This window comes from Cydia splendana, chromosome Z (genome assembly GCF_910591565.1).
Source record: "Cydia splendana chromosome Z, ilCydSple1.2, whole genome shotgun sequence".
Lineage (NCBI taxonomy): Eukaryota > Metazoa > Arthropoda > Insecta > Lepidoptera > Tortricidae > Cydia > Cydia splendana.
Window position 1 is genome coordinate 37,232,704 of NC_085987.1, and position 13,023 is coordinate 37,245,726.

The following is a 13,023-nucleotide window of genomic DNA, read 5'->3' on the forward strand; positions in this document are numbered from 1 at the left end:
GTGTTTGTGACATTATAAACGTCATATTTTCATAGTAATTTTAATAAGGACATTTCCACACTTTGTCATTGGCGTCATTGCAAATGCCATGCAGCCCATGCAGAGTTGACAAGGCCCGATCCTATTAACAAATATGTACTAAACTAGAAGCACTTTCTGCTGTAGCAACAGTAAACAAAATGCTTTGGTAATCGTTGCAGTATCGTAAGTGTTGCTAAATTTTGATGGGATTCTGGTTTACTAGATAATTCTAATTTTCACAATTACCACGTTTTCGAAGTGCAATGCACCTTACCTAGTTTTCTGTTAAGTTACGAAAACACTATACGTTTTCCTAACTCAGAGAATGATTTTTACGACATCGGTAAAATTGCGCGTATGTATGTTGTACAGACTATGGAACTCTATCCACCATGTTATATCAAAATCTGTCGAAAAAACATCAACAGCAATAAAAATATTCCCCAATATGAATAATATTTGCTCACAATACATGGTTGAAATGAATATGACACTCCTTCCAAAGGTCCAGAACGCCATTGTTCCTTGATGGGAAGGATATACAAATTGCGAGTCTAAACTGTGCTGTGCGCCCGCCTACTTTTTCTACTTCTGTCAGTATGAGGAGTACAGACTACAGTTTAATTTTTACGCTCGTATTACGGGCCACACCCGGTATACTTAATACCTTCACATTTAAAACACATATTTTTCTAATGTTGTACTTAGAGCTTTACTAAGAAAGAATTTGAAACGGGGGTTGATTTTTTTTACTGATGAAATAGCGGGCTTTGGCCAGTTAGGTATAAATTATAATTACCTAATACTATTGCATGGGTGTACGACAGATGCTAACGGAAAGCATCGTGACTATTTCCATACATTAAGTATTTAAGTTCCAATTGGAATTTTTTATCAACATATATCATCTTGGCTAGACCTCAGGACTATCTAGACTAGTTAGTAGTTTAAGTTCGTATTTCGATTACTATAGTTCTAGCGGATTTTGAAGACTGGAATATGTTTTTTGGTATTCTGTTGGCAATAGCTACATGGCTACATTGGCATTACATTTCTAAACACTAAGCGCGTGACGCAATACGCACACGTCCGTTAGCCGGTCTTTCACAGACTTTGCTGTGGACTCTACATGACGAGGTACATAATGTTTGCATTTCTCTTACATAAAAGTTAGTTAATGGTGTTCGAGTAACAAGTGAACGATGTCATCTTATCTAACGACGTATGGGAAGGTTAATGTAAACTAGGTTTCGATATACCTAGGTAATTTGATTTGCTTCAGTTTCGCAGCATTGGCCTTAGGAACTTGGCAATATTGTTAACGTACCTATTGAAAGTTAAGTTAGCTACGTTATTTAATTATTGACGAGCGACGGACTCCCGCTTCTAGAATTCCGTACTATGTCACTAGTTATTATTTTCCTGAAACACATTTTCCTTATTAACCCTTTATATTACAAAGGATTTTTGTTTAGCCGTATAATATAGATACAGTCCCCTGCTCCCCTGCAATAATATCTTGGACGACGAATCGCGCAAAAATATCCGGCAAGAGGGTTAAGGGGTGTCATACGTGCTTCGTTGTCGATGATATTATTTCAGGTGACTGAACCAATGTAGGTAAGTATTCTATTAATTATGTACTATACTATATTATATTAAGTACTATACTTAAACTAAACTAAATGTTCTTGGCCCGACATGCTCTTGGCCGATTTTTATTTTTTTTACCTGCGAAAATTCCGGGCATAGACCCATTGAGGAAGTAACGTGTTCCAATTGTTAATCTATTAATGGCACAATATTATTACACTAATGCGAGATTAATCTTTTAATTGATCATTACTGTACTACAATCAGCTTATCGATTAAAATTATAGGGTTTGTAATGAACTCTTTATTAGGGAAAATTGCAAAAATACAGTTAAAAGTTTGAGAACAACCTGCCAAGTATTGTATGAATGATGTTTATCTTTTTCGTGACGTACACCTACGTTGAATAACATGTTCGTAGGTACTATGTGTGAGTATCTAACGAAATAAGTGTAGGTAGGTAAAATTACTTACCAAAACGAAACCATCTTATGAGCTTATGACATCATTCTAACGGCTCAACCTAAGTTTTAAGTTAAAAGGTAAAACTATCTAGCCGGTTTAGTCATTCTACAAAAAGTTCCTTTTACGTCATTTGCGTGACCGCATTTTTGAACTATCTATTAAACATATACTCTATACGTACCCTTTCTCTTGGCTTTGCGTAGCTGCGTAAAAAGTGTAAAAACCCATATCTTAATCAAATGAAACGCCATTTTCTCTTTTCTTAGAACACATGACATGTTATGGGCCCGATCGATGTTAGCTACGCGATGAACTATGTATAATTAAGTTGTACGTCATTTGTATCGTACAGTCAACCTCAGAAACGAATGAAAAAAAAAATACAATTGGCTTATTTATATATCGAGCCGTTTTTTAAATACTCATCCTCTTTCTACTCCAATACAGACCAAAATCAAATACCTACCTACCTACCTACCTACAGTCGAGTTTGTGAACTCATCATCATGGCAGTAGTACCTTACCTACGTAACATTTTCTATCTGTGGCAGATATTATTTTGCTTAATATCCAGGCTGTAGGGATTTGATTGTTAACATTCGTATAAATACCTAAAAAACAGACCAAAGAATAGATTAACAATTATTTCGTAACGTAAATTCCTCTTCCGTGTTTTTTTTTCTAATGGGCTCGGGTCTTCGATTAGATACATTCGTTGGTCAAGTTTTTATTAAATATTCAAATGAATTGAGGCCATTTCATATTAAAATGAAACTCAATATTTTCGCGGAGCATCTCATTCGCTAAACAAATCGAATCATGTTAATAATACGCACAGTTCATTATCTTAATTTTACACCTGTTTCTTGACTTATAATCCACATAAATGTCCGCAATTGATTTCCAACATATTTCTTCTACTTTTTTCTGTTTGAACCGTCAATAAAGCATACCGAGTGTAGTACCTACGCGAATGCTTGCTACATTACCGCCTAAATAAGTAATTAGTTGGCTATACCGACGAATGAGGCGATCATTTGGGTCGAATTACCGGAGCCATAAATACGGCCCGTGCAACGAAGAGTTGCAATTGTTACGTTGTAGGTAACATGCTGCACAAGACAACAAGCATTTTAACCTCAATGACTTTGCTCCCTCTTTTAACCACTACTTATGCCATGAACTGCGATGAGATATTGGAGATGCCCGTTGACAGGAAATTGTCGCTGCAGGAGCTACAGATGATTCCGCCGAAAGATATGGTACAATGTATGGCCCACCTAAGCCGAGAGCAGATGAAGAATGAGGTAGCGTCATATATTTGGACGTCACTCATTGATCACTTCGGAGGCGTAGCTAACGTGCCCGACAACATTCTTATGCTGCTCCACTGGGTGACTCCTGCCATCCCTCCGGAGCATTTCTCTAACATGACTTTAAGTAGCATCGACGTGATAGAAAACTTTGGTCTGAACTACAACTTGAATGAAGATCAAATTGCTGCCCTAGCAGACCGGGTGCGTGAAGATTTTGCCGGAAAGGAGCCAGAGGATTACACATTCTATGATTTGACCGCTTTACGTCAAATATTATGCGGTTTTAACAGAAGTGAAATCGAGCGGATTCACCCGGCGGCGTACAGAGAAGCCGCTCTGATAATAAGTAAGCTGGAGCGCTGTAATCCTGCCGTGTTGGCAGGGTTTGCGACACTTGCGGTCCAGGTGGACGCGTTCGGGCCGCCTGCTTCATGGTCAGAGTCCACCTGGGAAGTCGTTGGCAGTCAGACAGTCGGAGAGTACGTCGGTGCAAAAGGACCACAGCGACCCACCGTCGTCACCGCTGCTCCTTCTGGCAACAACACTACATAAAAATATTAGTTTTTACAAATGAATTACAAGTCTTTTTGTAAAAACAATAGGTATTAAATAGATAATATGCAGCTATCTGATAGAGGTTAGTACTCGTAAGTTTAGCTTGTCAACAGGAAAATAGCCTGTTTAGTTTATGGACATTGTAGAACAAAGCCGTTTTTCAACCATTGCAAAATGGCCGGAATAATAATCGGAACCGGAATAGGTAATAAGACTAATAAGTAAACAACTTGTGAATTCTCTATAACAATGTAGCCAAAATAATATTCAACCAAATGTAGCCGAGGAATAAGTCCATGTTTTATTTTATGTGCATAACCCGGTTTCATCTAGGTATCACTATTAGCACTGGTACGTTTGCTCCCGAATACCGGGATAAGTTAGTAGGTATATTCACCAGCACTTAATTATTTGATTAAAATAGCACCAGAGCAGTAAGCACTATGATTTAAGTTAGATACTATTAAAGATTCAAACCATAACAAATGATCGAACATAATAAGTAAAAATATGGGTGCATTCCTGCCACGTTATTCCCATAGTATACAGGTATGTACCTACCTAAAAAATGACTATAAACTATACCAGTTTTCAATATTGGCGATATTAAATACGAAAGAAGAAACAATGTGGTTACGTTTACCCATATACTATTTAGTATTATAGTTACACGGAGATCGAACATGATCAATATTTAGTACCTAATCATTAAAGTAGGTTAGGCTCAAGGTTTGCTGTATAATGTATACCTATCGTTCGTTCCAGTCGCAGTCGAACCTGCTACGGTAGTCAGTAAGTATTAATATTTATGAAAACCTTATACAGAGCCTACGTAACTAGGCTTAGGTAATACCTAGAGCGATGAGCTACACGTGTCCTACCCTATACTCTGTATCTTTAGGTAGGTATTTAAATGAAATAAAACAAAATCTACCCTCAAACGGCTCCTTAAGTCAGTTGGGGGTAAGTAGATGAAAACATTACATGATCAAATAATGTTGGTTAAAGTCAGATCGTACAGTGACTGATCCAGGCGATTTTCTATTTGGTCGGTTAACCAATAAATGTTATAACTACCCGAAAATGTACAAATTGTTTGTTTACTTTTTTTGAAATACGTAATGATACAGACATAGGTACTGACAACTAAAACAACAAAAGTACCTCCATAGTATACTTGACTATGGATTTCCCGGCCTCGACATTGATAGAGTTGTGATAGAGTACACCTTGTGCACCTTGCGCTTGTCCCCTAACTTTATCAAGATACTCCTTAAACTACACTTTTATCTGGTGATCTGGTTACTATTTCTCTATGGCTATATGTACACGTATTTATTTTTTTACATAATAATAAATAACTCTAATTTAAACTGTTGTGAGACATACTAACATTGAATAATTGGCAACATGTCGCGCGAGTGACTAAAAACAAGTGAGTCTAAACCGTAAAATTATTCAATAAATAACTCCCTACGTAAAAACTTACTGTAACATCCGAAAACACTGATTCGATCACAGAGGCTGGTATGAAGAATTTCATTCCATTTATTTCAAACACAATGTATCGAATCTGACCCTGACACACCATGGAACTCATCTGAGTTGACCTTTATTTGCCACGAAACCTTGCAAAACATATGACAAATGACGATCGTGAACTAAATAGAAGTTCCATCAACACCGTCAACGCTATGTGTCCCGTCAACATTACGAGTACCTTACGTAAAGTAATAAATATGTAAAAGTAAAGTCTGGTCTCATCTTGAGGGTCGCGAAGTTGGAATCTCGACACAATGAGAGTTTTGATTGTTTTGTGGTGAGCGTTCCGACTGAACGCCTTCAACAAGGAGGAGTTCCGGCGGTTCCGCGGCCGGCTCCCTGACACTGGGGGGTTACGTAAAACATACATCGCAACAATTATGTGCTTTGCTTTTTAGTTTTAAAATATATTTGTATGCTAGTTTTAAGGTATTTACCTATGGACCACTAGTTGCCTGAAAATAAAGTGTTTACTTTCATTTATTTCATTGCTTATTACTCTTATTAGTTACCTAAACAGATTACTACTAAAGTAGGTATAATTATTTTTTATTTCATTAAGGTCTTTTTTTTTATTAATCCTTTTATATGTGGGAGACCGAGCTTTGCTCGGAAAACATATAAAAACTCAAAAAATGCGCGTTTCCCCAGAGATAAGACCTAGCTAGATCGATTTTTCGCCCAAGAAAACCCCCATATATAAATCCTATAATATATATATATATCCCCGAAATATATATACCTATAAATAAATAAACAAGAATTGCTCGTTTAAAGGTATTAGATACTTAGATATATTCCCCTGCAATAATATTGCACGACAAACCGCGCATTAATATCCGGCACAATCTTAATTGAAGAGAATGTAGAGCGAGAGGGTGTTGTCGATGATATTATTTCAGGTGACTGTATCAATTATTAACTAAGTGAGTCTATTGATTTAGCCGTGTACTATAAAACTTAAACTAAACCACGCTAATAAGCCATTCACACTACAGATTCAGATAAGTTATCCTCTAATTAAAGCTCTTCCATTGGGTCCTTACTAGGTACTCTTACTTAATCTTGAGTAAACAACCCAAAGTGTTTCTTGGCTCCCAGAAGACGTACACCATCCTCTTGCTATTTCCTAGACTGAGGAGCAGATGACTACGGTTGCTAGATAAGATAAAACTATCAAAATTTAGGTTGTCTTTAGAGCCTATTATGATTCTTCAACTTTGCACGATCCAAGCTTCTTCCGATTCCATGTTCTCCATTGAAGTAATGACTGACTATACAATTTTTAATGTAATCGTAGGACTCCAACCATGACGACAGCAAGCGTGTTGCTGACGGTGAGCACCTGGAGTTGCAGCGGGGACAAGTGCGAGCGCGAGGTCGTGGGGCGCGCGGCGCGGTCCGTGGCGGCCGTGGCGGCGCGCGAGTTGCGCGAGACGCCCGCCACCAGGGAGCAGGCGCTGCGGCTCATGAGGGAGTGGCTCCGGCAGAACAAGGACGTCGCCAACGTACGACAAGGTATCAACCTACCGATTTCGCGCATTGTACCATCGCTAACACTGTTAACGTACATCGGTGGTCCTTATTTTTTAATAAGGTCCACCGATGTACAGTTAGGTGTTGCTGTTAGTACCTACCAGGGATGTTGCGAATATTCGCATCCGCATCCGCATCCGCGGAACATCCGCATTATTTTCAACATCCGCATCCGCATAAAATCGATGCGGAGCTCATGCGGATGCGGATGTCGACCAAGTCGGTAACAGGAACGTCTTAGCGGCGGCGTAAGGCTAGGTAATTTCGTCATTAATCATTATATAATAACGAAATCGTCTAGATCCAGAAAAGTCGACCAGGTTACTGTTTATTAAATAAAACGCACCTATATTCTTGCTCAAATACTAAACGTTTCATTTTTTTTTTTAAATAAAAATTACTAAAAATGTAATATTTGACGTTTTTTAAGTACCAAATCCTGACATCCGCATCCGCGGATGTGAGGCTTTAAATATCCGCATCCGCATCCGCGGATGTCAAAAAATCTGCATCCGCAACATCCCTGGTACCTCTACCAGCGGGTAATTGTGAAGTTGTCGAAACTGATACCATGTCACGTACAATACAACCATAACAATTTAAGCTGGGTATACCGTTTACAGGCATCATTATATTTATTTTACGACCAACTAGTTAAGTAACTTAATTCCTCGTAATAGGTACACGATTTATCTACTCGGCATACTGTTTACTTCAGACCGTTTAATGTAAAGATTAGTGCTATTTCAAACACGATTTTTTCCCTCGTTTTACGGTTGCATGCATTGAATGGGCCATTTTTTTCGTTTACATTTACACATTGTTTTAAACTGTGTGTTCTGAAAAAATATGAAAAGCAAGAAAGTAAGTAAAATAAAAACTAAAATCTCTCGATCAGGATCAGTTGGCCATTCCTTCTCAGTAAAGGCACGTCAGTCCTTCTATTGGGAATAAACATAAGCCAATTCCAAGGGCATTTATTCCAAATGAGGAAAATTTTCGGTAGAGAATTTGGTGTATTCCCATTTGTCCCGCCCCACCAGACCGCCGCCATACATGAGGCGGGGACAAGTGGGAATGACTTATATGGAAACACCCATTCCCATCTGTGCCCGGATATAATATATACCAATTATTAATATAAAATTCACAAGATATACGCTCACTTTGTATAATTTTGAATAATATAAGGTTTGCATTGTCTAAAACCCGAATCGTATAATGTCAAAATGGCTAATTTGTTTTTGAATAACATTCAATGTAGATAATTTCATGTTGTATAAAACTTGAATTTCATAAAAATTATATAGTCGAACGATCAAAAACTATATCAGTTACTAGATCTAAGAACATAAATGAATAATAAATTCCGTTAAGTTATTAAACCATGGACCAATTTCGTTCTGGCGCTTCGCCGGCCGCTGCCGCGGCACGCTGGCTTCGCTCGCTCGGCTCGCGCACTGTTTGTTCGCAGTTCAACCTAACACTCCTCCTCGCTTCGCTCGTCGTCGTACCTAATGGAGACCTGCTTTAGTAAAGAACAACCGGCAGATGTTACTAATTACTTTGTTACATATATGATCATATATTTTGGAAGGTATTTCTCTCATGTAATTATTAGTTATAATGTTATAATATATATAAGATATTTCAAATATCTTTATATGTAATAATTCCTATAAGTTATGAATGTTATATAAAAAATAATTAGCCAATACAAACTTTATATTATGTATTAATATATACGAAGTATGTTAGAGAATTTCTACCATATATGTTATATACATATATTTTTTGTTGGTAGCCCTAACGTGTGTTATATGTTGTGAATGATATTAAAATTAGATTATATCAAATGTTGGTATATATTATACGACGCACCCGTGCCCGGCGGGGACTGGGAGTTTCACCACATAAAGACACAAATCTGAAGCGTTTATGAAGTTCCACACTTGTGCCCGTCTTACTTAATTAACGGAATAAAGTTTTCCAACCCAAAATTTCACACCTGTCTTCTTTACAAAGGAAATCCTTTGTGTACCCTAGAAATTGCTTGCTGCAAACTTCGTCCGCAAAGTTTTAAAACCTCCTTATGATACCTGAATCTAGAGTGCTGAAGGTAAATCTAGGTTCCTACTGGCCTTCGTCTATATCTGCATTGCAATATTATGTACATCAGTCAGCAGCAATAGTTGCTAAGCGGGCGAGGTCTTCAAAATGATCCTGACGCGACTTTATTGTTAAGAGAATATGAGCGCGTCAAGGTCATTTTGAACCTCTCCCCGGTTGGCAACTTCTGCTGCGGACTGTACCTGCAGTGCTACACTACACGTTTAGTTTTGTGTAACTACGCGACTAATAGCGGTTTATATTAACGTTCCCGTACAAGATTGCTCCCATTTTCAACCGAGCGTCAGCAAAGGTCTCCCTTTCAGTTTGGGCTTTCGTATGGCCGGGATGTTTTCCTCTACAGGTCAATCAAATTTCCTACAATTTTTGTCCCCACGGTTTTACTGTAAAATCAAAAATGGCCGAGTTATTCAAGAAAAACCGTTTTTCGAATATACACAGGAGCCTGATTCAGTGTACTTTTTGAATTTACACTCCCAGTGACCCCCCCGAGGGACCTACGAAAAAAAAATCCAAGAACTGATTATTCACGGATAGGGTCGGTTTTTTGGATATAATGACTGGACTAACTTGTAGAGAATCAAATTTCCTACAGTTTTTGTCCTCACGGTTTTACTGTAAAATCAAAAATGGCCGAGTTATTCAAGAAAAACCGCTTTTTTGGAAAAAAAAAACCATTTTTCGAATATACGCAGGAGCCTGATTCAGTATACTTTTTGAATTTACACTCCCAGTGACCCCCCCGAGGGACCTACGAAAAAAAATCCAAGAACTAATTATTCACGGGTAGGGTCGGTTTTTTGGATATAATGACTGTACTAAACCGATTCACGTGAAAGTTTGTGAGCAGGATCGATGATTAAATATATATTATATTTTTTTTTCGATTCAGTTTTTGGAAAATTTACAAGAGGTTCTACAGCTCACAGAGCTACCTACTAGTTAACTCTAGTTGCTTAAAGAATCTTATTTCAGTGATCGTTTTTACTAGAAAGCTGAAATTTATTATGAGTGTTAATATAACAATCACTCTTACAGAGGTGTAGAGAAACAATAATTTTAGGCATCTCCTACATGTGTGGAGTGATGGTGACAGTCCATTTCCAACGACAGCTGCACTACTGTTCATTTTACTATGGAAATTGACAATAACACCGACGCGTTCAGTACCAGTAGTGCAGCTGCGGTCAGAAAGGGAATGTTACCATGAGGAAGAATTGTCCACAGTATGCTCTTGCCCGGTTTTTTACTGATTTGTTTATTTCAGATGAATCTTTCTTACTGCGATTCCTGAGACAGAAAAAATACAGCATACCCATGGCACAACAGACACTTTTAAAATACCTGAACCTGCGCAAGTTATATCCGGAAGGGTTCTCGCAATTAGACTGTGAAGACGCAAACATAAAAGACATTATAAACAATGGGTAAGTTTAGTGGAACAAAACTAGATGAAAATCTATTCTACTACTTGTGAATTTATCATATGGCTTTAAATTTATGGTATGGCAGTATAAATGCTATTCTAAGTAATTCTAAATGTCAGCTGGCTGTATTAAAATTATCTTTTCACCACACCAGCTCGGAAAGGCTTACTTTGCACTTCAAAAACTGATAGCAAAGTTGCATTTTATTCACATGTGAGGCAAAGTAATCAAATGCAAATTTTCAGTTGTTTTCTTATGTTTGCTGGTAGAATTGACTTTTAAATGATGATTTTGGATGATAAATATTTAAAAACATTCATTTGGATTTGATTTGGTTTGATTTTGTTTGATATTTTACATTAAATATTTGCTTCGGGTTGGTGTGGTGAAAAATGTTGTGTTTCACTCAGAGGCAAATTTTGTTTAACCCTCGTGCTTTGAAACCCTCGCAACGCTCAAGATTCCATTTTCGAACCACTCGCTACGCTCGTGGTTCAACTTTGGGATCTTTCGCTTGCTCGGGTATCAATATTAGCACGAGCGGTTAAACAACAACTTTGCCCCCTTGTAAAACAAATAACTATAGTGCATATATAGATTGATTATTGTCCAGATCGGAGTATCTAACGATTATTCAAATGCACTAAGTTACTAGCTGTTTAGTGTTTACTCAAAATAATGTATTGGAATTGAATTAGCTATACTTAATTGGATAAAGCATTCCACTACCCATGCATGGAACCACATCTGACGTACCTGACTGACGAGGCTTGCCACAATTATTCGACGCATCCTATGAGTTTATAGGTGGTCAGATAAGAAATGATTGACGAAACTTGTACGTGTGTGTCTACCTGTATAGTAAATAATATATTTATGTATTGGACCTGCTAATGGAGTGTCTCTAGAAAGAGATACATTTGGAGTTTACATTATTTACGTAAGCACTTCAGATAGATCAGATCAGTATTGTAATATTTATACAAGCCAAGTCACGAATGTTACACATTTGTATCAACAAACGACGAATTTCTATCCCAGCGCGTCTAAAGCTCACGTGCGGCGTTACGTATCTTACGCAAATAAGAGTAGGTACTAACTAGTAATTAACCTAAAAACAATTTGAAATTTCAACATAGTTTCCTAATTTATAGGTACATAATGGTGTCTCCGGTGCGCGACAGCATGGGTCGTCGGGTCATATTCTACAGCATAAGTAAGATTTCTATTGCATCATCAAGATAACATTTGTGTATGAGATTGCTCTCTCTTTGCAATGGGATTTCCTTATTGTTTGGCGCTCATGAATATTTAAGGGGGTATTGTGTGAGTGAGATCAGTGATCATTGACACTGAAGGTCGTTGCATTAGCGGGGTCTAAAACGGATTGGGAACGAGGTTTAGTGAGTGTTACTCCATATTGTCTAGTCTGCAGTAAGTACCCACCTATAATAAAAAGTAATGGCCATACCTAACGAGAACACTGAAGTTTGAGGCTCTATTAAGACTAAATTTAACTTGGTGTTGATTTTTACAATGGTTACCTGACACAAGAAAACAAACTCACTGATTTTTTTCCTAGCCCAGCAGTAATAATATCAATTTTTATTAACAATACCTAGAAGTCACACTTCTGGAACAGCAAGCTTAAATACCTACTTATTCTACGATTATAGGCACAGTTCCAGACAGAACACTGTATGTAAAGCACTTTATCTAGACTTGTATAAATTTATCTATGTACTTCCAAAATCACTAAAACAAACAATTCATTATCAAATCATAAGTAAATATGTTTAGCATTAGCATAGCAAGTATAATTGGTGTAAACCGTTCTTGTATTACATTGCGAATTACATTTTCTCACATGTACTGGACAACGTTTTACAGTGCATATGACCCTTTACATTTTCTACATAGGCACGTATTGTGCTAATTATCGCACTAGGGCGGTAAATTAGCAAATATGTACTGTAATAGTACATTACGATACAAGTGCGAAAAGTAGGAAATTCAGAACGAGTGGCGATAAATTGAAACACGACCGAAGGGAGTGATTTAGATCGACACGAATTGCGAATTACCTTTTCGCACGTGTATTGTACAACGTTTTACAGTACATATATGGCTCTTACATTTTTGACATGTGCACGTATTGTCCTTATGTAGGTACTGTAAATAAATATAAATGCGCCGAGTTTGGAAAACGGATTCTACATACATTTTTAATGAAATAATAAATGTTAATTATTCTTTCTATGGGTAATGGTAAAGACATTTAATTAGTTCCTGAAGCAATCGTATGAATCGTATCGACATATTTTCCGTGACGCAGAGGAAATATCGGCATCTCGGCAATCTCGATACTTAAACGCGTAAATATTTTATAATAATCGTCTTATGTGCGTCATCAAAATTAGTTCCAGTTCACAAGATTT

At 37.4% G+C, this 13,023-nt stretch overlaps 2 protein-coding genes across 2 annotated transcripts in view; both read left to right on the forward strand.

Annotated features, from left to right (window-relative positions):
• The window catches only part of LOC134803972 (retinaldehyde-binding protein 1), a 42,497-nt gene that overhangs the window by 9,124 nt on the left and 20,350 nt on the right, over positions 1-13,023 (forward strand). Inside the window, exons 2-4 of the mRNA XM_063776818.1 lie at positions 6,793-7,010; positions 10,426-10,585; positions 11,740-11,801. Of these exons, the coding sequence (XP_063632888.1) occupies positions 6,803-7,010; positions 10,426-10,585; positions 11,740-11,801 (430 nt within the window). The 5' untranslated portion in view covers positions 6,793-6,802. The remainder of the gene's footprint in view (positions 1-6,792; positions 7,011-10,425; positions 10,586-11,739; positions 11,802-13,023) is intronic.
• On the forward strand, positions 3,104-3,958 carry LOC134805300 (uncharacterized). Its single transcript, XM_063778618.1, has one exon. It carries the CDS (start codon positions 3,189-3,191, stop codon positions 3,945-3,947), a length of 759 nt encoding a protein of 252 aa, XP_063634688.1. The 5' UTR covers positions 3,104-3,188; the 3' UTR covers positions 3,948-3,958.

Excerpts from the sequence above, each read along its gene's own strand:
- LOC134805300 (XM_063778618.1), top strand. The coding sequence starts at position 3,189 with ATGCTGCACAAGACAACAAGCATTTTAACCTCAATGACTTTGCTCCCT.